Here is a 26381-nt window from a genome sequence, read left to right as displayed (position 1 = left end):
GTCCCAGGGTCAATAAAAATATAGTAAGGTTCATCAAGGCCATGTTGGCCAGAGGGTGGCTTGAGTTTCGCCTACTGAACAGAGACATGTGTCCATTTCAGCTTCTGCGTAGTTGGTGCTGAGACTGAACAGCTGCAGCAGTTCGGTGGATAATGGGGATTTAGCTTAGCGGAGAGCTGCGTGAGCAGTGCCTTTGCTTCAGGTGGCAGAATTGGGGGATAAAGTTTACCCTGGAGGAATAGCTGCCACTTTTCATGAAGAGCTGAGATGTACAGTTTCTAGCCGGTCCTTGAATGTACAATTTCTATTCTTATAGGAGGTTATTGGGCCCTTCCTACCTTGATAGTCGTTGAATCCGAGTTGATCCATCCTTCAGTGGAAATATCAGGCCAGAGAGTCACAAGGTCAGGCAGTTAGTTTCAGCAAGACCCCAGTGGCAAGCTGAAAGCTGCTTTTTAGAAGGGAGGCAGTGGGTGACCATGGCACAGAGGTGATGAGTCTAAAACCCCAGGGTAGGTCTCTGGTTGGAGGCTGCCGCCCTTTGCTTGATGCTCTAATTGATAAAATCATCAGTCACAGAGGTTATTAGGGTTGAGAGCATGCCACAGCTTGTTGGATGATTTTCAACAGAGCCTTTTTGTTTGGGCTCAAAGGATACTGGTTTGTAGATTAGCTGATATTAAGTACCACATAGAATGCTCAAGTGTGGCACCTACTGTTTCCAGAACCCAAAGAGTCCAATAAGGTATTGGGCCCCCTTTTGGTGGTAGGGGACCGAAGATTTCCTCGACTGCCAGAGGGACTGAGCGTGAGTCTGCCTACATAATGCCAAGAAATTTAACTGGTGAAGGCTGTCAGCTGTTGCGAGGGTTTATAGGCCACGATAACACCACAGTCAGGGCTGGGAGAGTGAGCCTTCTGACTTGGTCACTAACGGGGGTCTCTTCTGTAGTGAAAACTCTGTATGTCAGAGGACTCGAAATCCTAACCACCCCCCACTGGTGGCAAGTAGCCTGAGGAGTTGAGGTTCCCCAGGGTGTGCCTGGCGGCCTTGCATGTGGGTGTGAGTTGGTCTTGGGGCACGGGGGCCTGTGGAATAGAAAAGAAGGTGTTGGTCTCTGTCCGTGGAGGGCTCAGTTAGAGTCTCAGTGGCTGGAAGCATGAGGAGCAACAACTGGATTCAGGCCACGGTGACCGCTCTCGCCTCCAGCTCCGGGTTGCCTTTTCCACCGGCCACACGTGGCTGTTGGTTGTTGAGATCTTGCTTCTCTTCCTGCCCCTGCTGCCTTTGAGTCCTTCACGGAAGGCTGTGATTAGCCCGCTCCTGGGACTCTTGTTTCAGCTGGACCACGGCAGGGAGAATAGACAGAGAGCGATTCCCATGTTTGACTAGCACTTCTTTACCTGCTCTTTCTCATCTGGATGAATCACCTCCGGCCCTTGTGGGACAGGGAAGTACAAGCATTTTGCACAAAATTCCTACTTTACGTTCAGATGTAGAAGCGACAGCAGTATACGGAAGAGCCCCCTGCAAGGTCTTAGCTTCAGAGGGAGACAGACATTCTGTCTTTCAAGTCTCTTCACTGTACAAGGATCCTTGAAAAGATCATCCAAAAACAAAGGCAGTCGGTGCTTCACTCACAAGATGGACAGAAATGCAAGCCCTCCTGGAGGACTGTCTCCGGCAGTAAGTGGCATGGTTGCCGGTCACTTTCTGCCGTGCTTGTGGTTTGGAGTCGTTCTCCCCGTCCTGTTCTATTGTCAATATGATCGCGTCTATTTTCTGTCTTCTCAAATTTGCCGGGGTTCTGAGTGACTGACGTTATCCTTTAACTTTTTATGTATCAGGGTTCTTACTTCAGAGTGATCCTGAAAAAGGCCAGTTTCCTGAGCGTGTCTGACTGATACGCATTCACATTTCCCTCCCCTTTGGCTTTCAGGAGCCCTGTCTTCTGGTTTCTTTTTCACTCACTGTGCCTTCTTGGTCTTCGCTAACTCCTTTTAACATCTCTCAGTGCAATTCTACGATATTCAGTAGAGACTTTATATTTATGCATTTGCAAATAGGATTGAACATTTATTATATGGCAGTCACCTTCTAGGCCCTGAGGCTACAGCAGCAAATGAAACAGGTAAGACTCCCTCCAGCCATGGCTCTTCATACCCTGCGAGACATGTGCTGAGTATTGCATGTTATTTAATCCCCACAACCGCTTCATTATCCCCCCTCCTCACTTGAGCTCTGACATCCCATGGTGGGTGGCCCTCTCCACCTTTGGCTCTGATGCCGCAACACCCTGTGCCCCCCGAAAAGATACTCACGTGTACACACTTGCCAGGATCTGGCCCATCTGAATTATTCATGAAAAGGAAGAGAGTAATAAGTATACGTATTTTAAAAGAGTACCTTACCTCACTTCCTTAATTTGTTTGTCCATTTTGTATACTGTTTATAGCATTTTTTAAGGAACATCATCCACAATGTTCCTTAGAAATCAGTGACTCAGTAACCTCTGGAGGCCACAACCAAGTAGACACTGTGAATGGAAGTTACAGCTAGGTAGTTGTTCTTAGTGTAAAGTATTGTATTCCCCCTCTATTAATGAAAACAACTACCATATTTAGTGAGATCTTTATATTTTATTCAAGCCAAAGTGTGATCGTCTTCTAGAAATTTTGCATTGTGCTAGTGATTCTGGGGCATGCCACAATTATTGCAAGAGGTGACAAATCCACTTGAATACCAAACATTGCCTGTAAACTGAATGGTTGTACATGCATGCCCCTGAGATAAAGTCATTTAAATGTTTCAGTGCTTGGCATTTTTTTGTTACATGACTACTCCCAGTGAAAAGATAGTAGAAATATACATTTTTAATATTCAAAAGGAGTTCTAAGAAATTAGTAGTATTATTCACCCCAGAGAGGGGAACTGGTTGGTAGGGGACTGGAAAGAATGACTAATGTTTCACTGTATATCCTATTGTATCTCTTAATATTAATTCCTAGTGCATTAACTACCTACCCAAAAAATGAAATTGGAAAAAGTCCTTAGGATTTTGATGAATTGGAAACAATTCTAGGTTACTTCCAAGAGCCTTTGCAACTCTTAGATCTATTGTTGATTATTCATGTCCAAAGGAAAGGAAAACACACACTATTATAGAGAGTGGAACTTGTCATAGAATTTGGTATAATCATGCTAAGAAATTGACTACATTTCAAACCTTACATTGTTCTTGGAAGATCTTGAGTATATATTTACAGGGTATGTTTAAATATCTTGCTTTTAAAAATTTATTATTCCAGATTTTTGCAAGTCTGGTCCCACAAAAGGCACAGCAAACAGAAAATGTTTACTTAACAAACAAAAGAAAACGATCTTTTTATACGAACTAGTGAAAGAAACTGGCCCTGGATTCTTGAGTTTACAGATATTTTATGGATTCACATTGTAAATCTGTCTTCAAAGAACAAAATTAAATTCTCTTGGTTCTAATATCTTTACCAAAAATAATAATGAGCACTATAGGTGTTCAATATTAAATGCCAACTGCTTAATGAATTTTGGACAAAGAGGTGAATGGAATGTAAAAGCAAATCAAGAGTCTCACAGTTGGCTGACTGTGAACAAAATAACTTAAATAATTGAGTATATATTTGCTTTCAAAAAAGATATTAGAAACCTGTTACCAGATTCTCAGGAAAAAATACAAACTACATCTTCATTTCTGCTTAAGGAGTTTATTTTTTTAAATAATATCTTCCCCAAAGAGGAGAAATCTTGAGTTGTATTTTCTCTTAATTGTATTACATTAATTGTTAATATATTTCCTTATGCCTCTTTTCTCTCGTATTCCTACTCCTTTTTTTTTTATTAGTTATCTGTTTTATACATATCAATGTATATATGTCAATCCAATTTCCCAATTCATCCCACCCCTTCTTCCCCCCTTGGTGTCCATACATTTGTTCTCTACCTCTGTGTTTCTGTTTCTGCCTTGCAAACCGGTTCATCTGTACCGTTTTTCTAGATTCCACATATATGGGTTAATATATGATATTTGTTTTTCTGTTTCTGACTTAGTTCACTCTGTATGACAGTCTCTAGGTCCATCCACATCTCTACAAGTGACCCAATTTCGTTCCTTTTTATGGCTGAGTAATATTCCATTGTATGTATGTACCACATCTTCTTTATCCATTCATCTGTTGACGGGCATTTATGTTGCTTCCATGACCTGGCTATTGTAAATAGTGCTGCAATGAACATTCGGGTGCATGTGTCTTTTTGAATTATGGTTTTCTCTGGGTATATGCCCAGTAGTGGGATTGCTGGGTCATATGGTAATTCTATTTTTAGTTTTTTAAGGAACCCTCCAAACTGTTCTCCAGAGTGGCTGTATCAATTTATATTCCCACCAACAGTGCAAGAGGTTCCCTTTTCTCCACATCCTCTCCAGCATTTGTTGTTTGGAGATTTTCTGATGGTGCCCATTCTAACTGGTGTGAGGTGATACCTCACTGTAGTTTTGATTTGCATTTCTTTAATAATTAGTGATGTTGAGCAGCTTTTCATGTGCCTCTTGGCCTTCTGTATGTCTTCTTTGGTCATATTTCTTACTTCTTTGTCATTTTGCCTTTTACTTTAGGAGGTTTCCTTAATAAATCTGTTACATCTATAATGACATTTGCAAAGACCATTTTGTTGCTTATTGGTTGTATTGAATTTGTTTAACTTGTCTGGCTCCTCTCTCTTTCTTCATTACTTTTTCCCTTCCTCCCTTCCTTGGTTTTGTTATCCTCATAATATCCTCAAATCTCTGAGGGTATCTATTAGAGAAGCCCTCATTTTCATCCCTGCATATCATCTTGAGGTGGTTGTTCTGTAATTCATTGATTTTTTTTTCTTTAATATTCTTACTTATCCTTAAGTATCTTTGAACTTTTAAAAAGATACATTTAGTAAAGAAAGACTTCCTGGGTTGGTTTAGGCTCATGTAGATTTCCTTTGTGGTTATATGGGCTATTTTATCCATACAGATTCTTCCTTAAAGGAAATCTTCTCAAAGGCAGGCCTCATGATTGGAAATGGATACATTGTAGAGGACAGGTGAATTTTTATTGCTAGCGGTGGAGTTTTTGAGACGGTCCCTATTAAATATGAGCCCTGAGTGGGGCTCAAGGGCGTAAGAATTTACTCTCTTCTCTACTTCTTTCAAATAAATAGTTTTAAATTTAAATGAATCAGTTTTATAATTAATTTTATTGAGATATAATTTTAAATTCAAGACAGTTGGTGGTAGTGATATGTTGAGAAATGGATGGATGTTATTTAACTCTTTAGATTAAGACTAATTTTGGTGAAAAATTTTAGGATAGATTTGGTCCTGAGGCCACACATGCCAGTCTTAGGTTTGTTCTTACATTTTTATTTACTTATTTCTCTCACACAACCTTATGTTGATCATCTGTCTCCTGCTAGACTTTGAGATGTCTGAGGGCAGGTACAAGGTTTCTATCTCAAGTGCCTTTGTGCCAAGCTCGTAAAAATGCCAAGCACAGTAAAAGACGTGTTGTATAAATAGATAGATGAGAAAACTGAGGCCCAGAAACTGATTTTTAGGAAGCTTACAGATACATAAAGAGTGTTTATTATTTGTTGAGAGCTGCAGATAAAGGTGTCTTCCAGACTTTATGGAGCCCAGGTTCATTAATGATGGCAGAAATGGAACTCAAGTCCAATATTTTATCTGTGGCTACTTCACCTTGCTCTACAAAGTAGAATTAATGAGAAAGTGTAGGAGGGTTGCAATAGGTCAGTCTATTACATTTTGGGGTTAGACTCAGTTCTTTTGTCTCAGTGAGACTTTCCCATTTGATAGTCAAAGACAAAGATTAGGTCTGTGATTTATGTTGCTTCAGGGTTCCTAATACACATGTTTATCAACTCCTATGTTTCCCTCCATCTCTCCCTGGTCTGCCCTTCTTTCCCTGGTCTGCCCCAAAAGAAATAATATATTTAACCTGGGGATGAGCCTACACACAGTTTTTCTTTCTGTTCCGTAATCAATATGTCTATTTTGCCATTAAGCATAATTACTGCATCTTACTCTCTCTGCCATAGATATTACCCCCAGTTTTTCAGACTCATTTGAGCTTCTGTTATATGTAGCTTTATCAAGATCTTTTATAGCTATTCTTCAATTTTTCAGTCATAACTACCTCATTAAAATTTCTGACCACAAACTTTTGTGTTTTCTCGTGCTTGATTCATTGTCCACTACTCTTTTTGCCTCTCTCTCTATAAAAATCGTACAGAAAAAGGAGGAAGTCCTTGCATGTATAACCATGCCCACTATAAAAGTGTTTTATTTTCACTTTCTCCCTCTTATCTAATAGGTGTTAAAGAAAAAAAAATTCCAGCTATTAAAGAAAAATAATCATTCAGTAATACTTGTTAAAGCACAGTAAGGAAGGCTTTAGTCAAGGGAGAGGGGTCATGGTAATCGGTGTAAGACCACTTCAGTGGGGTCCTGCAGTGGGAGAGAGAGTGAACTCAATGGACAAGTGGGAATTTATGGCCAAGGAGCAGGGTCAGTGGATGGAGAATTACTAAGAGGAAACATCAGGGGGTGAGGGGGGGATTCTGGCCAATCCAACCTGACAGGATTCTTGCTGAAGGCAGGCCAGGGTGACCAGACATTACCAGGGGGATGGTGGAGGAAGAGGAGCCCCATCAGATATTGAGCAGGGCAGGTGGCAGTGGGCGGGGGGAGGGTACTTAGCAGGACTCATGCTAAAATTGGACAATGCAGAGATAGACAAAAAGTTAGGCGTAGTTGAAAAAGAGTTCAGGATAGCCTGCGTAGAGTTTGGTCAATGAGATAATCTTTGTCTCAGGTGGTGCACCATTTGCATCTGGAGACCGTTTTTATTTTCTTGCTTGTTTGGATAACTTCAAGTTCTTGTAGGTCTATTTTGGTTCAAAGCAACATATATATATACATATATATGTATATATATGTGTGTATATATGTATATATATATACACACACATATAAACACATGTATATAACATATATAAACATATATAGTAGTTCTTTTGTATTTGAAGAAAATCAAGGTTGATCTTGAGCTTTATATTAGCTGATGTGTTCTGTTCATTGCTGATTTCAGATACAATGTGCCTTGAGATTAATTGGCCATATAGTAGTATAGAATAGTATCTAAATTAACTATAGTATGAAAATCCACGGTAACCATAGTAACTACTGTTACCTACGGTGAGTGTCTACTCAAGTAGTCTATGAAAGTAAAATTATTTTTTTGTTTTCGTGGAAACCTTCCTGCATTTGTTGGGCCCCTGTGCACTAAGTCATATCTATGTATGAAGTAATTTGTATCTCCCATTCAGTCTTTGCATTTTCTTTATTTAAAAAAAAATTTAAATATGCAGTCTCTCATGAAATATTAACATACCCAGGGGTTTAGGAATGACCCATTTTTCCAGTTTATTTGGTACTTTATTTTTTTTTATTTTTTTAAAGTAATTTAATATTTTATTTATTTATTTAATTTTTGGCTGCGTTGGGTCTTTGCTGCTGAGTGCAGGCTTTCTCCAGTTGCGGCGAGCGGGGGCCACTCCTCACTGCGGTACACGGGCTTCTCATTGCGGTGGCTTCTCCTGTTGCAGAGCACGGGCTCTAGAGCTTGCGGCCTTCAGTAGTTGTGGCACGCAGACTTCAGTAGTTGTGGCTCGCGGGCTGTAGAGCGCATGCTCAGTAGTTGTGCACGGGCTTAGTTGCTCCGCGGTATGTGGGATCTTCCCGGACCAGGGCTCGAACCCGTGTCCCCTGCACTAGCAGGCAGCTTCTTAACCACTGCACCACCAGGGAAGTCCCGGTACTTTATTTTTTTAAAAATGGTTTAAAACACCTTTTTTTGTTGAAAATTTTGTTTTAGATACTATTTTAGATTACTTTTTTTTAAAAAAGGAAGCCATCTACATACATAGAATTTCGAAGCAAACCAATAGTTTTTCTGTGTATTTTTGGTTGATATTTATTGAGCTGGTACCTTGCGCTCCATCTTGTCTAAGGCTCTTTGAAAGAAGCTTAAGACCCTCTGTTCTTGAGAAGCTTTCACTCTTGCACGCCCTCTAGCTTTTCTCTCTCTTTCCACGGGTTTTTAGAGACTTACTTTTCTGTCACATTATATAACCTTTCTAAAATTGGAATAACACTCACAATCACTGTCAGCCAGGTGGCCATTCATGACCTAGGTGTACCATTCTTCGGGTCATTATGATAAACTCTGGCTTAGATTAGATGAAATATTACTTAAAAAATCAAAGTAGTATACTCATTTTATATAATTTGGGAAACAATTTTAAAAGGTTGATAGAAGGAAAAGTACTAATATAAAGAAGAAGCTTTGCTTATATTGGTAATCAGGAAAATTTAAGACCCTGAGGCAACAGGACTTTTAAATGCCGAAGTCTCCACCAAAATTGCCCTTTTTCCTTGAGATTCCTTTAATTGTCCCATCTGTTTTCTGCTTCTTCGAAGGTTCATAAGGCAGCCTGTGATTCGGCTGGAAACTCAGTGGCTGTTGATAGGTTACTGAGAGTCTCCCACTTAGCCTTTTCTGAGTTTTTTCTAAATCAAACTCCTGGTCTCAAACTTCTTGGGTTTTGCATGAAGTGTAGTACAAGGCAGGAAATCTACAAAGGTATGGAAGGGGCAGCCTAGAGGTTAAGCCCAGAGGCTTGGGTGTGAGAGTCTGGCTTTGTTCTGCCATTTGGTCAGTCTCTTTGCTTCTCAAGCCTTAGTTTTCCCTTTAGCAAAATGGAAAAAGTAATATAGGGTTTTTTGGCCATAATTTGTAGCTGTCTGGGAGGAAGAAATTTCCCTCTATCCTTCTAGGTTCTTCTGGCTGGTCTAAGAATTAAATCGACATGAGACAGATTAACAAAAGTTTAATAGAAAAGAAAAATCAAACAAGTTTAATAACGTGTACATGGGAGAGATCTAGGAAAACTCACGAAAATGGCTGAAACTCTCATCTCAAATACCATCCTCAACTAAAGACAAAAGAAAGAAATTGTTGAGAGTGGAGAGTAGGTTATGAGAGGTTATCAGGAAAAGCACACTAAACACAGGTAATGTTGTTATTGTAGATTTAGGTCATTGCCGTCTCCATTTCCATCAACTGGAGTTTTTCCTCTTCCTGGTGCCTCCAGGAAGACACCCTTAAAAATGGAGATTTTTCCTTATAAATGTCAATGTTTCTTTTGAAGGGTTAAGAACTACTTGGTTTTCAGAAGTTTTTCCCTGTGTGCTGTTCTGAGAAAATGACCAGCTTAAAACAATTCGTATGCCAAAGAGACCTATGTTGGGCTGGCAGACTCTATTCCCCTGCATAGGGGTTAAATGAAATAGTGCGTATACTCTACTTGGATTTGTAACCTGTGTGTTTTTTTATCCTTGTATTCAGTGACCATGTGTGGAGCATCTGGTCTGTGCCAGGCACCAACAGTGAATAAGACAAAACTGAGTGTCCTCTTTGAGCTTTTTTCCTAGTGAGGGAGGATCTAAGTACTTGGTACATAATAAGCATTCGGCAAATGTTACCTCATTGTATAAGAAGTTATTGTATAACACAGTTTAACAGTAGAGCTTGCCGTATGATAAAATCATGGCACCTTATTATTCTCTTTGGGCTGACAGTACTTGGGGAAAGGAGAGTTCTAATTATCTCCTCACACATCCCTACAATGGCTCCTGCTTCATCAGGGCTCAAACGAAGGAACTGCCAAGAGTTTTAGATGACAGCTTGCTGTGCTGGCACTTACTATTCAGATGCTAATGGAATAAATTCTTTGGCTTTTATACTTGGGAGCAGATTGTATCTGTCTTCTTTAGATTTCATTCATAATCTTATTCACAGGTTCCTTTTAGCTTGTTAGAGAGGTCTGTAATTTTAGGATCATGAGTTGATTAACAAAAATAATGTTAAGAACTACTGCATTTTAACTTCAGTGTGTCACGTCTAAAGAAGACGTCTATTCACAGTCTTACAGCTATCTGGAACACCTTGACATCGCTCTAAGCAATAATGCCAATAACAGCCATATCATTAAAAAACAACAACAAAAACGACAATTATTTGAGTCTTCAGAATCTCCAGCTGAAATTATCGGGGAAGGGAAAATGGTGATCATTATAACTGAAAATGGCCTAAAATATATTTTACTTTGGGGCTACCACTTCTCTCTCTCTAGGTTTTTCTGCTGCCATTATCTCTGTTAAAAGATAAACGGAGGCACATTAAAATTTGCAAGAGTTTATTTGAGCAGACATTTATGTGAATCAGGCAGCCCCTGATTAGTAGTTAGTGATTGGCTGTTCTTAAATTTCATTTTCTCGGGTGGCTGTATATTTACAGTTGACTCTGGCTTAGGTTTGCATTTGCTTTTACACAGGCTGAAAAGGCATTACCGCCAGCCCAGTCTCATGACTTCCTTGTTTAACGCCTCTTTTCCCCATTCACAGCGTTGGCTACTTTTTTGTGTGTTTGACCCCTTGTGGCATTTGGTATTTTCTCTGCCTGGAATGCCCTACGTCTTCTGCCCAGGGCGTTCATACTCACCTTCATGACAGCTGGAGTGCGTCTTCTGTGACACCCCTGTCCCCCTGGGGGATTTTTGTTTCCCCTCCTGTGGGGATTTCACTGTTTTAGCACATTGGGTTTGGTTTGTTTAATCTGCTGTTCTTTGCACTATTTTGGGACTTATTTTCCTCATTGGCCACAAAACATGAATAGCCATCTTAATATCATCAGCTCTTTCATGGCATCACAGGGAAATAATGGCTTTTAAATATAAACATTCGTTTCTGTTAGAAAAGCACAGAACAGTATGATCATTCTCTAATACCCTAGTGTCTTTTATCCTGGCATCTTAATAACATAAACTTCAACTGATTTATCAACTTCATACAACTCACCAAATATTCATGATGTGGGTGTAAAATAATAGGGAGGGTAGCTTAAATACAGGTTTTAATTGCAACCATGAATTGTAAGATGCACCATTTTTAAAGATGCCATTAAAAAGGGGGAAAAAAAGACAAACTCTGACACAGTGCGAAGATACCACTGATTCTAAAATACATTTTGGTATTTATTTATTTATTTATATTTATTTATTTATTTATTTATTTATTTATTTATTTATTTATTTATGGCTGTGTTGGGTCTTCGTTTCTGTGCGAGGGCTTTCTCTAGTTGCGGCAGGCGGGGGCCACTCTTCATCGCGGTGCGCGGGCCTCTCTTGTTGTGGGGCACAGGCTCCAGACGCGCAGGCTCAGTAATTGTGGCTCACGGGCCTAGTTGCTCCGCGGCATGTGGGATCTTCCCAGACCAGGGCTCGAACCCGTGTCCCCTGCATTGGCAGGCAGAATCTCAACCACTGCGCCACCAGGGAAGCCCTAAAATACATTTTGAATGCATCCTAAACTGCATTTTAGAAATGCTAAAATGTACAAAAATGTTCATTTTTAAATCGGTGAAATGTGGTCATGTTATACCTTCTAAAAAGATTTAAGAACTCCATTGAGGAACAAAATGTAAAATTGGTTTCCATTTGGTGTCCTTTCCTTCATTTGCCTTTTGGTAGATGTGTGTATCTGCCAAAATCATTAATGAGCAGGGAAGTCGTCAAATGCCAGATGGCTGGAAGATGGAGGACTGCTTGTTCAGAGGATCTGGGCACCCATCAGATGACCTAATCTGCTCTCATAATATTAGACATAACCTACAAATAAAGTAAGAGAGTTGTGAGTAGAGAGTTGATTAGTCATGCATGTTCATAAAAGTTTTGAATAAATTCTCATCATGTTTGAAAAACTTTGAATTACAAGACATTTTACGAGAAACACTGCAAGTTGCCCTGTAAAAGGATTTGGAGCTAAAACTAACATTGGATGCATATTGAGAAATGAGTTCTTTTGCTTCAGAATCTCATGTGATTGCTCGGTACAAAGGTTAGTTGTAAGAGCATGAAGATTAGTTGCATTTGACTTGATGCAGCTAATATGTCAGGATTCGTCATGTGCTAGGTGGAGATAAGGAAACCCTGGTAATGGTTTGGTTATTCTCCAGGTTTCTGCCAGCTTTTTACATGCTGTACTTTGGCAGCTTGTTGATTGTTTTGTATTAATACTGAAGTCATAGAGGACTATGGGCATGGCGCCAACTCTCCTACTTTGAGCTAATGTGTAGTGGAATGGGCAGTGGACTCAATGATGAGAGGTCTAAATCTAGCCTCACCTCAACTTCTGGCAACAATGAACTGTTTAAATCTTAACTCTCTCACTGGGCCTTGAGTTCTTTGGATGTTGACTTCTTTTTGATGATGAGGTTAGAAATAATGATGTTCACCCTTTTTCTCTTCATGATCTCAGTCTGTTACTTTTATAATGCCATCGAAATAGAATTCAGTTTGTAGCTGGTTTAGAACTGGACCATATACTCCATTAAGTGAGGGGCACGAATATTGAGCCTGCCCTGGTTTGTTCTTTATAGTAAAAAAAAAAAAAAAAAAGTTCCAAGATTGTGTTTCTGTTCATACAGGGTATGGTGACATTAGAAGCAATTTTGTAAGACACAAAGTCTTACAGATTAATTGGGAAGAAATAGACTCACAGACATAGAAAACAAACAGTGGTTACCAAAGGGGAAAGCTGGGTGGGAGAGGGATAAATTAAGAGTTTGGGAACATACACACACTACTATGTATACAACAGGTAACCAACAATGACCTACTATATAGCAGGGAACTGTCTTCTATAACTTGTTACAACCTATAATGGAAAAGAATCTCAGAAAGAAATATATATAGATAGATAAGATATTATATAATCTGAATCAATTTGCTGTATACCTGAAACTAACACAACATTGTAAATCAACTAGACTTCAATAAAAATTAAAAAAATAATAAATTGATAAAAGGTTGATTGGGAAGAAATTTGGGACACTAAAATTATGACGGTTAGGTTTGTGTACAAGTGTGTATGGTTAGTTGTAGAGTACCTATTTTAGTGATATAGGAAACAGCACAGTGAGTGGTTTTTAAAGTTTATGTTAGAAAGTTATTTCATGACTTCTTTGTGCCAGGGCCTAGGCTAAATTTTGAAGAGAAAAGGGATGAGTAAATTATTTTTTCTACATGCCTAAAGTGTATCAGCTGTTGTTAAGAAGCATATAACAATTATTAGCAGAAGGAATTAAATATGGTTTTTAGGTGAGAATGATTAATGGGGGGAAAGGGAGAGAGGTTGGAAAAAAGAAAGTAAAATATTTTCTCTAAGTTGTGAAAGATAAGAAAGTCCTTGCCAGGGGCAAAAAGCTGTGTTTGTTGAGTATTTATTTACTTTGTGTCGGGCACTGTACTCAGCTATGTGTTATATCTCCCTGACTCTTCCATACTTGGTGGGCTCAGAGTTGTTAAATCAGTTACTCAAATATCACAAACCACACAGCCAGTAAGTGACAAAACTGGGATTTGAACTAGGTTTGTGAGATCCCACAGCCCATGTTCTTAATCACTGTACTATTCTAGAGGGCATTCGAGGCAGCGGGAAAGTCACGCACAAAGACCTGAAAACTGCAAGTGCCTGCTGTGTTTACAAAACGGTGAACAAGTCTTGACTAGCCTAGACTAGAACCTCCACGTGGCTGAGAGGTAACCGAGTCTCTGACACAGTCCCCTGCCGAACAGGATATGCTGTTTAGTCATTGATTTATTAGATCAGTGTTATTGAGCACTTACTGTGTGCCAGGCGTTTTGCATGGTGCTGGAGGTTCAGAAATGAACACGAGGCTTTGCCTTCAAAACCCAAGTCTAGTAGTGATACCATTATTTTCAGGTATGATTTCTTGCTTTGTGCAGTTGCCTAGAAAATTCTTCATACAGTCTTTAGATAAATTTCTCCATTTTTGTATTTTATAGTTTTAGAACTATGTTCAAATACTTACATCTATATATATATATGTATACACACACACACACTGTAAACACATATACCATGTATACCCACACGCTGTATAGATGTAATTTCATAACTCTATTCTACAATTAATTTTAGTGTGTGATATGAGGCAGGGACTTAATAGCATCTTTATCTTCAATTTTCTTCTAAGTAGAAGGCCCCTTCATTTTCCCTATTGAATTACTGCTGCTTTGATATTCTAGGTTGTTCATAATTTCAGGGCTCCAACTATTGGCTTAAAAACTGCATTGTGCATGCTGATAAAATTCTTTATTAAGTTCTATAAACAAATATTAAATGAATTTGTGAACAAATGAACAAAAATGCATATTGCTTTAAGTGACACGTGGCTGGTGCTGCTTCCTCCCTCTCCCCAACCTTACCCACTTACGGCAACTTTTTCTTTTCTGATAGAAACGTCATTTTGAGGTCTAGGCCTGCATGTTCTCAGTTTTCTAATCTGATGTAATGTGCTGTCTTGGCTCATAAATGTCCCCTTTTACCTCCTTTTAAAAAAGCTTTTAAATATAATACAGACTTGATTTAAGAATTTATATGACAGGCAAATGCAGAAAAAGTTAATGATTTCCTTCTCCCTTTTTTATTCTCATTCTCTGAAGATAATTGGTTTTAACATGTTATATACCTTTTTCTTGTTCATGTCTGGTAACTACTGATGAAGAGAAATGTTCCATGTGAGAGAACTATGAAAATACTAATAGAATTGGGAATTGGGACATGGGTAAATTCTTAAGTATAACATTGATTTATAAAAATCTTATCCTAAGCTTTGAAGAACAAATATTTTCTAAGTTCTCTACAACATATTTCAGTGGAGGAAAACACTCTCTGTTTTGCTCTTTGAAACAGAGTAAATCACATCTCCCTTTGCTGTCCTGAGAATCCTGTTGTAAGTCTCTTTTCCTAGCTTTTTAAAGGACTTTTAAATCCACTTAGTCTAATTAGCATAAATTACTTGATAATTTTGGGAGGAAAGAAAGCTAGATAGTGTTACACAAATTATCTGCTCTTAATTCTTACTCTGAAACCTAAATACTCTGTTATTTTAGTGACTCTTTGTTATGTTCCAATGTGGTATTTAAAGATTGTTGGCTACCATCTTATTTGGGGTGGTGGACATTGCCTGGGAAGGATTCTTTTCTTTCCGTCAGTTAAACTTGTTTATTTTACTTTTTTCTTTTTTAATAATATAAGCTCAGGGTACCAAATTCATACGAAAGATTAACAGGTAAAAAGTAATGCTCCCTTCTGTTTTCGTGCTCCAGCTAACAGTTTTCTTCTTTGACATTCTTGGCATTTGCAAAAATACATGTATATTTAAAAATTTTTACACACATGGTTGTGTAACATATCCATTTATTTGCTTTTTCCACTTATTTTTATCTTGGAGGTTTTTCCACAATAAATAACATAGAGCTGTTCCACTGTGTGGGCCATAGCAAAGGCCACCACTAATGGATTGTTTTCATTCTTTTTATATTAAAAATAAAAAACAAACCCTTTGGATACCCTTGCTTATAGACTATTTTGTGTAGATATCATTCCATGAAAAAAGAAAAAAGAAGGAGTAGTAGAGAAACCTGACCTTTTCTGTTTACTTCACCTGGACCTGGATCTGATTAATGCCACTAAGGTGTTGTGTGTCAGAGTGCTTACCTGCGACCTAGTGCACATCATTTACTGGTGTCAAATATCTGCCTACTGACTGTAGGCATTGCTCTTGAATTCTCTAAAAAGCCCACAGTGCCCATGGGATAAAAATGTTCACCTACCCTGAGTTTAGTAAGATTTCCACTTGTGTGGGTTTGACTCTTGATACGGTATAATCAGAATTAGTTCATGGTACACAGTTCTTCTGTGAGTTTAAATCTATGTATTTTCTTCTCTCAAAAGAGGAAACAGGGCTTCCCTGGTGGCACAGTCGTTAAGAATCTGCCTGCCCTAAAAAAAAAAAAAAAAAGAATTGGTGGGAAAAGTCCTGAATTATAGGCAGATCTGATGTCCTATGCCTGTTAGTTAACCCCAACTGAATTCCTGTTTTTAAACCTGTGGACTCTCAGCTCCTGTAGTCCGTTTCTTAGAGCAGTCGTTTTAAATGTTCCATTTGACTTCCACATCTTCACTTTGTTTCTTGTTTACTTTCTTATAAATAAATTGACCGTGCTCTGCCTCTACCTCAATTTTGTATGTCTCTGTGGCAGGTCATCCTGTGCCTCAATCTCAACACCTGTTTTTATCAATAGTATGTAAGCCACAGGGCAGGGGGAGGGGGGAGGGAGTGCTGATTCCTGAACAAGACTACTTTGTGCTCTATAAATACCTGTTAAATGAATAAATAGATTATTTCCCTTCTCTCTCTTACTTCCCTCCTCCTAATTCGAATATAATATTTTCTATATTTAAAATACCTTCTCTGGGCTATGCTGCCTTTTTCCCCCATTTCTCACAGTTCAGTTTTTACTTTTTAAGAAGAGGCATCTCTCAGTTTTCTAACTCCTTGTTCTCTTTACTATCTTGAGGCTGCCTCCGTGAATTTTTACTTTTCTTTGAGATTTTCCCACCCTCGTTGGCCTTTTCTCATTGTCTAGTCTCCGTGACGTCGCCTTAGCATGCTGTTATTGACGGCACATTCTTGGAATTACCCTCTTAGTTCTTTTACCTTTCTGGCTTTTTCTTCTGTATTTCCTTTGTTGACGTCCTTCTGTTCTGTAACGGTGAGCAAAACATGACGATTTTGTGTTCGTAATTTGTTCTTTTCTCTCTCTGCTCTTTCTTTGTAGTATCTCAGCTTGTGTCTGTGCTTTGACCTTTAGCTATCATCTCTGTATGGATGATCCCCCGTTATACATAAATTGCCTTTACTACTCATTTCTCTATCACTCTAAATACTTCCTGGTGCCTCGATTGAAATTCCTCCGTCATCCTAAACAGCATGTCTAAAATCTGGGATGTTAGTATTCATGTCTTAGGTGCACGTCATTAGGGTGTTGCTTCCTAAACTTTCCATGGTAACAGTCCTACTGGCAAAGGATAGCAGCTTCCTGTGTGTTGTTTTCCTTGTCTGGAATGCCCTTTGCTTTATTCTGTCCAGCTACTTCTTTTTAAGATCAAGTTCAAAAATCTGCATATCACAAAGATTTCTAGGATGACTCCAGATCTTACTGACTTTCTAGGCTTTGAACTTCTGCCACATTCATTTATCTGTTACCCAGCACTCCTCATATCCTTGTGTTGTACTGTATTGTGGAATAAATCGTCTTTATTGTAAATGTCTTATCTCGCAGATACCCTGTAATCTTATTCCTCTTTGCACTCCTAGTGCCTGGTATATAATCGGCACTTAATAACGTTTGCTGTGGACGATGCCATCCTCTTTTCATTTCCTTATCTTGTTCCATTTCTAACACTGAGATTGCTTTAAAAAAAAAGTTAATTTTTCTTATCACCAAACAAACATTTCTTTCCATAAATGAAATGGAGTGCTTGGACTGAGCTGAATGACAGATTTTCAACAGCCTGATTGCATTCTGCTTTGCACTATTTACAGTACATTATAAAAGGCTTGAAACGATTGTTGGAGAAGTAACTTTTTTCCATCTTTCTTAGTCTTTTGAGTGTCATCTAAACACTTGGAATAAAAGAGTCATGAAAAGAACTAGTAGGATTTTGTGGAAACAAAGTTTTACATTGGAGAGTTCAAGATAACTCTGGGTGGAGGGAGAGAATGAAAGTGAAGGAGAGAATATGAATAAATGAGGATGAAAATGCATGTGAAAGTACACACCCATTAGACCCACGCTGCTTGACAAACAACGTCAAGATGATAGCAGACCAGCCAGGCAGAAGGGTACTTGAATCAAAGTGTTACATATATCAAAAGGATAAGAATTCACATCAAGGGCATTTTTGCTGCACACCCTGTACAAAAAGAAGCGTACCCAATTGTCTTTATGATAAACTATTTTTATGATAAATTTCTCAGCAATATAGTAATGTGATGGACATATTGAATAAAGTAGATCCAATTAACCTATGGTATCTTTTAAAATTCAGGTGTAAGAAATTAGCTGTGATTAAAATTTAGCTCTGTGTAGACTGCAAATCTGGTTTAAGAGAGTATGATTCCAGAATCATATGAGGGGAATGAAAGACTTGGTTCACTTGTTTACTTTATTTTGCTTTTTTTTCCCCATAGGGAGTTTGAAATACTGCCTTGTGATTCTGAATCAGCCTTTGGACAAATGTTTTCGTCATCTTTGGTGCAAAGGTAACCTTAATTAGCATTTATATTTCTTTGCTTTCTTACTCTACTTGGGACTAATGTGACTGTTAAATATCCCAGAACCCAGCTGGAATACCAAAAGTGGAATTTAAAATAAGGTGATTTAATTATTGAATTATCAGAAGAATCCATTTTTGCTTCTCCGTTAACCTATTTATACATGTGGTTTCCACAGCGTGGACCTCCAGGGACAGAATTAACAATGTAGCATCACTCTATTGCATATCGTTAACTACTGTATGGATGTTTATCCTGAGTACTCAACAAGTATTTGTTCAAGTGTAAATATTTTTGGCACCAGTGACAGCAAAAAGCATCCACAAGCCTCCCTCATTCCGGCATTCAGTAATTAGGTATCTGCAGGGTGACTGGATTTGCAACATTAAAACAGAAGACATGTTGCCAATATATTAGAATCTCTAGGGATTCTGAAAAATATAGTTAAAAATGGAATAGTTTCACAAAATTAAACTCCTGTGAGGTTTCATGTCAAAAATAGGTTCTATTAACTCTTTTATATTATTCTTTGATTTTTATGGAATGAACTCAAGAAAGTGATGTTAAATAGCATCTGCTGTTTTGAACCTCTGTGCTTCTTTAATGAAATCTTGAGATTTTTTTTCAAAGGGATCCTTCTGCTATGTTATCAATGTAAGTTTTGGGTCAGATGATAGGCAGAAGAACTTGATTTGTGATATATTGAAGCATATGCCTGATCCTGTCTCATCAGCCCAGAATTCTTTATTCTCATCATTAAGCTTGTGTGTCTTAGAGTGCAAATGTATTATGGTAATAAGTTCACATCTGGACAAAGGTAGTTGTGATACTAGAGGGAATAAATCATTATACATGATTTTGTGAAAAGAATTTTTCTTGTCCAATAGGATCATGATGAAAACTCTTGGTATTCTAAACTTAGCCATCTTTAAGTTGGGTAATGTAAACTCTCACATTATAGTTGTACTAACATTGCCCTCACGGACAATTACTTAAGTATTATCTTTCATAACACTTACTACTCATTTACTTGTAATTAGGTAGTTATTTGGGTACCATAAGGCCAAAAGGTCTTTTTTGTCACTTTATCTCTTTTGCCTAGTGCTGTGTCTGGCGCATAATTGCTTAGTAATTACAAGGAATAAAAGAGAGAATTTAATATGGTTGATATTGCAATTAAATACCAAAGCAAACTGCTTAGGCACATCTTTTCTACCTGAACTTATTACATCAGGTTTTATGATGATTTTAGGAGAGTGTGTGAGCAACTGTGTTTTACTGCAAACATTAGAAATAGACAAAATATTCATTGATAGGAACTGTTGGAAACCTTGGATAATGAAAACCACATCTTAAGGCTCATATTTTGGGGAATTAATGGTCCTATTTTGCACGTAGTGTGAAATGATGTAGATTTTTGAGCTGATTGAAGTTCTTCGTCTCATTAGTTTTTCTGCAGTAAATTTGATCTGAAAAAGTCTCAGGCCTGACATTAACCCGCTAATCATTTGATTTGCATAAAAAAATGAACACTTGGTTAGTATGTATCAATATACATGAAGAGAAGTAAAGGTATCTAAAGTGTCCTGTGTACTGAAATGGTTAGATAATTCTCATTTCCAAAATAACTTTTCTTTAGGTTATTGAAGTGTTAAATTCTTTCATATATGCCTCTAGGATAATTCTTGGCATTTTTGGAGCCATGAACCATTATAAAAATCAGATCTGTTAACAAAGACTAAGGGATAGGTTTTTTGTGAATCTCATAACAGAGGCTGTGGGTTTATGTTTGTCTTGCTGTTCTTCCAAGTAAAGGCAATGAAACAGGGAAACTATGAGCTTGAGTTGTTGCTTTTCACAACAGAGAGAGCCCCAGAAAAAAGCAGCATCGTGGGTTTGGGAGGGAAGTCAGCATTTGTGGTTTGGGATTTCATTTCAGCAAGTAAGTCATGGCTGGGGGCTGCCATGCTGTTCCTGTTGAGCTCATATGTACAACATTTTCTGTAATTTCTGTGGATGTGAAGATTTGACAGGAGCAGAAATTAAGGGGTGGAAGCTGGACTGCTAGCCTAAAACACAGAAAAATTTGAAGGCTGCTACACAATATAAGTCTCTTATATAAAATCTATATTTTACCTTTAACCTATAGGCCAAGGGCTTCTGTTCAGTAGGTATTTCCTGAGATTCGTTTCAGGGGAAAGACTACTTTGAAGGTTTTAGTTTCTTCCTGCAATGTTTAAGTGGCATGTTGTAAAGTCTAGTTTAAATGACTAAAGGAGGGATTCAAGGGAGATTAAGATTATAAAAGTTTTTGAGTGTGTTTTCCCTTTAGTGCATCGTGAAGTTTTAATGATTTTCTTGGTCACAAGCCTTGGAATAATAGCCCTACATGTCTAGCGTTTTTGTACTCTGGGTTTAATCTGGGGACATAAAGTAAGTATTTGGTAGGTAGGTAGATAGATAAAACGACAGAAGTATAGTTAGTGAGTTTCTCACTAACTTTCCGTAGCGATCAGAGATTATTGGCCTTTGTGACTATTGCCCTCAGATTTCTTAACCATTTTTTTTTTTTTTGGGGGGGGGAGGAATGGGCACAGTCATGAACTGTCTATAAAAGACTGAAATGTACACCCTTTTTAGCAATACGCAGTGAATCATAAAAGAAAGTGTATTTCTTTAAATTGTGTAATTCCACTTCTGGGAATTCATCCGGAACGGAGGGCGGGGGGAAGCAACCAAAGACGTAACCAAAGGTTTACAAGCAAGAAACTCAACCTTATTAATAATGGGAGAAAACTGGAAATAACCTAAATATCCAGCAGAAAGGGTGTGACAAAATACAGCATGGAATATCCATCATAAGGAATCTTAACACAAACCTCCAAAACTGCATTTCTGAAATTGGTTATTTTTTTGATCATTTAATTAATTAATTAATTTTTTAAGTTTAATTTTATTTTTTTATACAGCGAGTTCTTATTAGTCACCCATTTTATACACATCAGTATATACATGTCAATCCCAATCTCCCAATTCATCACACCACCACCCCCACCCCCTCTGCTTTCCCCCCTTGGTGTCCGTACGTTTGTTCTCTGCATCTGTGTCTCATTTTCTGCCCTGCAAACCACTTCATCTGTACCATTTTCTAGGGTCCACATATATGCATTAATATACGATATTTGTTTTTCTCTTTCTGACTTACTTCACTCTGTATGACAGTCTATAGATGCATCCATGTCTCTACAAATGACCCAATTTCGTTCCTTTTTATGGCTGAGTAATATTCCATTGTATATATGTACCACATCTTCTTTATCCATTCATCTGTCGATGGGCATTTAGGTTGCTTCCATGTCCTGGCTATTGTAAATAGTGCTGCAATGAACATTGGGGTGCATGTGTGTTTTTGAATTATGGTTTTCTCTGGGTATATGCCCAGTAGTGGGATTGCTGGATCATATGGTAATTCTATTTTTAGTTCTCTAAGGGACCTCCATACTGTTCTCCATAGTGGCTGTATCAATTTACATTCCCACCAACAGTGTAAGAGGGTTCCCTTTTCTCCATACCCTCTACAGCACTTGTTGTTTGTAGATTTTCTGATGATGCCCATTCTAACTGGTGTGAGGTGATACCTCATTGTAGTTTTGATTTGCATTTCTCTAATAATTAGTGATGTTGAGCATCTTTTCATGTGCTTCGTGGCCATCTGTATGTCTTCTTTTGAGAAATGTCTATTTAGGTCTTCGGCCCATTTTTGGATTAGGTTGTTTGTTTTTTTAATATTGAGCTGCATGAGCTGTTTATATATTTTGGAGATTAATCCATTGTCTGATGATTCGTTTGCAAATATTTTCTCCCATTCTGAGGGTTGTCTTTTCGTCCTGTTTATGGTTTCCTTTGCTGTGCAAAAGCTTTGAAGTTTCATTAGGTCCCATTTGTTTATTTTTGTTTTTATTTCCATTACTCTAGGAGGTGGATCAAAAAAGATCTTGCTGTGATTTATGTCAAAGAGTGTTCTTCCTATGTTTTCCTCTAAGAGTTTTATAGTGTCCGGTCTTATACTTAGGTCTCAGATCCATTGTGAGTTTATTTTTGTGTATGGTGTTAGGGAGTATTCTAATTTCATTCTTTTACATGTATCTGTCCAGTTTTTCCAGCACCACTTATTGAAGAGACTGTCTTTTCTCCATTGTATATCCTTGCCTCCTTTATCATAGATTAGTTGATCATAGGTGCGTGGGTTTATCTCTGGGCTTTTTATCTTACTCCAATGATCTGTATTTCTGTTTTTGTGCCAGTACCATATTGTCTTGATTACTGTAGCTTTGTAGTATAGTCTGAAGTCAGGGATCCTGATTCTTCCAGCTCTGTTTTTTTCCCTCAAGACTGCTTTGGCTATTCGGGGTCTTTTGTGTCTCCATACAAATTTTAAGATTTTTTGTTCTAGTTCCGTAAAAAATGCCATTGGTAACTTGATAGGGATTGCATTGAGTCTGTAGATTGCTTTGGGTAGTATAGTCATTTTCACAATATTGATTGTTCCAATCCAAGAACATGGTATATCTCTCCATCTGTTGGTATCATCTTTAATTTCTTTCATCAGTGTCTTATAGTTTTCTGCATACAGGTCTTTTGTCTCCCTAGGTAGGTTTATTCCTAGGTATTTTATTCTTTTTGTTGCAATAGTAAATGGGAGTGTTTCCTTAATTGCTCTTTCAGATTTTTCATCATTAGTGTATAGGAATGCAAGATATTTCTGTGCACTAATTTTGTATCCTGCAACTTTACCAGATTCATTGATTAACTCTAGTAGTTTTCTGGTGGCATCTTTAGGATTCTCTATGTATAGTATCTTGTCATCTGCAAACAGTGACAGTTTTACTTCTTCTTTTCCAATTTGTGTTCCTTCTATTTCTTTTTCTTCTCTGATTGCCGTGGCTAGGACTTCCAAAACTATGTTGAATAGTAGCGGTGAGAGTGGACATCCTTGTCTCCTTCCTGATCTTAGAGGAAATGCTTTCCGTTTATCACCATTGAGAATGATGTTTGCTGTGGGTTTGTCATATATGACCTTTATTGTGTTGAGGTAGGTTCCCTCTATGCCCACTTTCTGGAGAGTTTTTATCATAAATGGGTGTTGAATTTTGTCAAAAGCTTTTTCTGCATCTATTGAGATGATCGTATGGTTTTTATTCTTCAGTTTGTTACTATGGGGTATCACATTGATTGATTTCGTATATTGAAGAATCCTTGCATCTCTGGGATAAATCCCACTTGTGTATGATCCTTTTAATGTGTTGTATTCTGTTTGCTAGTATTTTGTTGAGGATATTTGCATCTCTATTCATCAGTGATATTGGTCTGTAATTTTCTTTTTTGGTAGTATCTTTGTCTGGTTTTGGTATCAGGGTGATAGTGGCTTCATAGAATGAGTTTGGGAGTGTTCCTTCCTCTGCAATTTTTTGGAGGAGTTTGAGAAGGATGGATGTTAACTGTTCAGTAAGTGTTTGATAGAATTCACCCATGAAGCCACCTGGTCCTGAACTTTTGTTTGTTGGAAGATTTTTAACCACAGTTTCAATTTCATTACTTGTGATTGGTCTGTTCATATTTTCTATTTCTTCCTGGTTCAGTCTTGGAAGGTTATACCTTTCTAAAAATTTGTCCATTTCTTCCAGGTTGCCCATTTTTTTGGCATAGAGTTGCTTGTAGTATTCTTTTAGGATGCTTTGTATTTCTGAAGTGTCTGTTGTAACTTCTCCTTTTTCATTTCTAATTTTATTGATTTGAGTCCTCTCCCTCTTTTTCTTGATGAGTCTGGCTAATGGTTTATCAATTTTGTTTATCTTCTCAAAGAACCAGCTTTTAGTTTTATTGATCTTTGCTATTGTGTTCTTTCTTTCTATTTCATTTAGTTTTGCTCTGATCTTTATGACTTCTTTCCTTCTGCTAACTTTGGGTTTTGTTTGTTCTTCTTTCTCTAGTTCCTTTAGGTGTAAGGTTAGATTGTTTACTTGAGATTTTTCTTGTTTCTTGAGGTAGGCTTGTATAGCTATAACCTTCCCTCTTAGAACTGCTTTTGCTGCATCCCATAGGTTTTGGATCATCGTGTTTTCATTGTCATTTGTCTCTAGGTATTTTTTGATTTCCTCTTTGATTTCTTCAGTGATCTCTTGGTTATTTAGTAACGTATTGTTTAGCCTCCATGTGTTGGTGTTTTTTACGTTTTTTTCCCTGTAATTGATTTCTGATCTCTTAGCGTTGTGGTCAGAAAAGATGCTTGGTATGATTTCAGTTTTCTTAAATTTACTGAGCTTGATTTTGTGACCCATGATGTGACCTATCCTGGAGAATGTTCCGTGCGCACTTGAGAAGAAAGTGTAATCTGCCGTTTTTGGATGGAATGTCTTATAAATATCAATTAAATCTGTCTGGTCTGTTGTGTCATTTAAAGCTTGTGTTTCCTTATTAATTTTCTGTTTGGATGATCTGTCCTTTGGTGTAAGTGAGGTGTTAAAGTCCCCCACTGTTAATTGTGTTACTGTTGATTTCCTCTTTTATAGCTGTTAGCAGTTGCCTTATGTATTGAGGTGCTCCTGTGTTGGGTGCATATATATTTATAATTGTTATATCTTCTTCTTGGATTGATCCCTTGTCATTATGTAGTGTCCTTCCTTGTCTCTTGTAACATTCTTTATTTTAAAGTCTATTTTATGTGATATGAGTATCGCTACTCCAGCTTTCTTTTGATTTCCAGTTGTATGGAATATCTTTTTCCATCCACTCACTTTCAGTCTGTATGTGTCCCTAGGTCTGAAGTGGGTCTCTTGTAGACAGCATATGTATGGATCCTGTTTTTATATCCATTCAGCAAGCCTGTGTCTTTTGGTTGCAGCATTTAATCCTTTCACCTTTAAGGTGATTATTGATATGTATGTCCCTATTACCATTTTCTTAATTGTTGTGGGTTTGTTTTTGTAGGTCCTTTTCTTCTCTTGTGTTTCCCACTTAGAGAAGTTCCTTTAGCATTTGTTGTAGAGCTGGTTTGGTGGTGCTGAATTCTCTTAGCTTTTGCTTGTCTGTAAAGCTTTTAATTTCTCCACTGAATCTGAATGAGATCCTTCGTGGGTAGAGTAATGAGTAATCTTGGTTGTAGATTCTTCCCTTTCATCACTTTAAGTATATCGTGTCACTCCCTTCTGGCTTGTAGAGTTTCTGCTGAGAAATCAGCTGTTAACCTTATTGGAGTTCTCTTGTATGTTATTTGTCGTTTTTCCCTTGCTTCTTTCAATAATTTTTCGTTGTCTTTAATTTTTGCCAGTTTGATTACTGTGTGTCTTGGCGTGTTTCTCCTTGGGTTTATCCTGTATGGGACTCTCTGCGCTTCCTGGACTTGGGTGGCTATTTCCTTTCCCATGTTAGGGAAGTTTTCGACTGTAATCTCTTCAAATATTTTCTCTGGTCCTTTCTCTCTCTCTTCTCCTTCTGAGATCCCTGTAATGTGAATGTTGTTGCATTTAATGTTGTCCCAGAGGTCTCTTAGGCTGCCTTCATTTCTTTTCATTCTTTTTTCTTTATTCTGTTCTGTGGCAGTGAATTCCACCATTCTGTCTTCCAGGTCACTTATCCGTTCTTCTGCCTCAGTTATTCTGCTATTGATTCCTTCTAGTGTAGTTTTCATTTCAGTTACTGTATTGTTCATCTCTGTTTGTTTGTTCTTTAGTTCTTCTAGATCTTTGTTAAACATTTCTTGCATCTTCTCGATCTTTGCCTCCATTCTTTTTCCGAGGTCCTGGATCATCTTCACTATCATTATTCTGAATTCTTTTTCTGGAAGGTTGCCTATCTCCACTTCATTTAGTTGTTTTTCTGGGGTTTTATCTTGTTTCTTCATCTGGTACATAGCCCTCAGCCTTTTCATCTTGTCTATCTTTGTGTGAATGTGGGTTTTGTTCCACAGGCTGCAGGATTGTAGTTCTTCTTGCTTCTGCTGTCTGCCCTCTGGTGGATGAGGCTCT

General features: G+C 37.9%; 1 protein-coding gene across 3 annotated transcripts in view; it reads left to right on the top strand.

Annotated features, from left to right (window-relative positions):
* TPK1 (thiamin pyrophosphokinase 1) overlaps positions 1-26381 on the top strand; it is a 344192-nt gene that overhangs the window by 41780 nt on the left and 276031 nt on the right. For all 3 annotated transcript variants that reach the window (XM_082400500.1, XM_082400498.1, XM_082400499.1), the window contains exon 3: positions 18274-18345. In XM_082400500.1, the coding sequence (XP_082256626.1) occupies positions 18274-18345 (72 nt within the window). The remainder of the gene's footprint in view (positions 1-18273; positions 18346-26381) is intronic.

Source organism: Balaenoptera borealis, assembly GCF_965194805.1.
Source record: "Balaenoptera borealis genome assembly, chromosome: 7".
Classification (NCBI taxonomy): Eukaryota; Metazoa; Chordata; class Mammalia; order Artiodactyla; family Balaenopteridae; genus Balaenoptera; species Balaenoptera borealis.
This window is presented reverse-complemented; position numbering and strand designations above follow the sequence as displayed.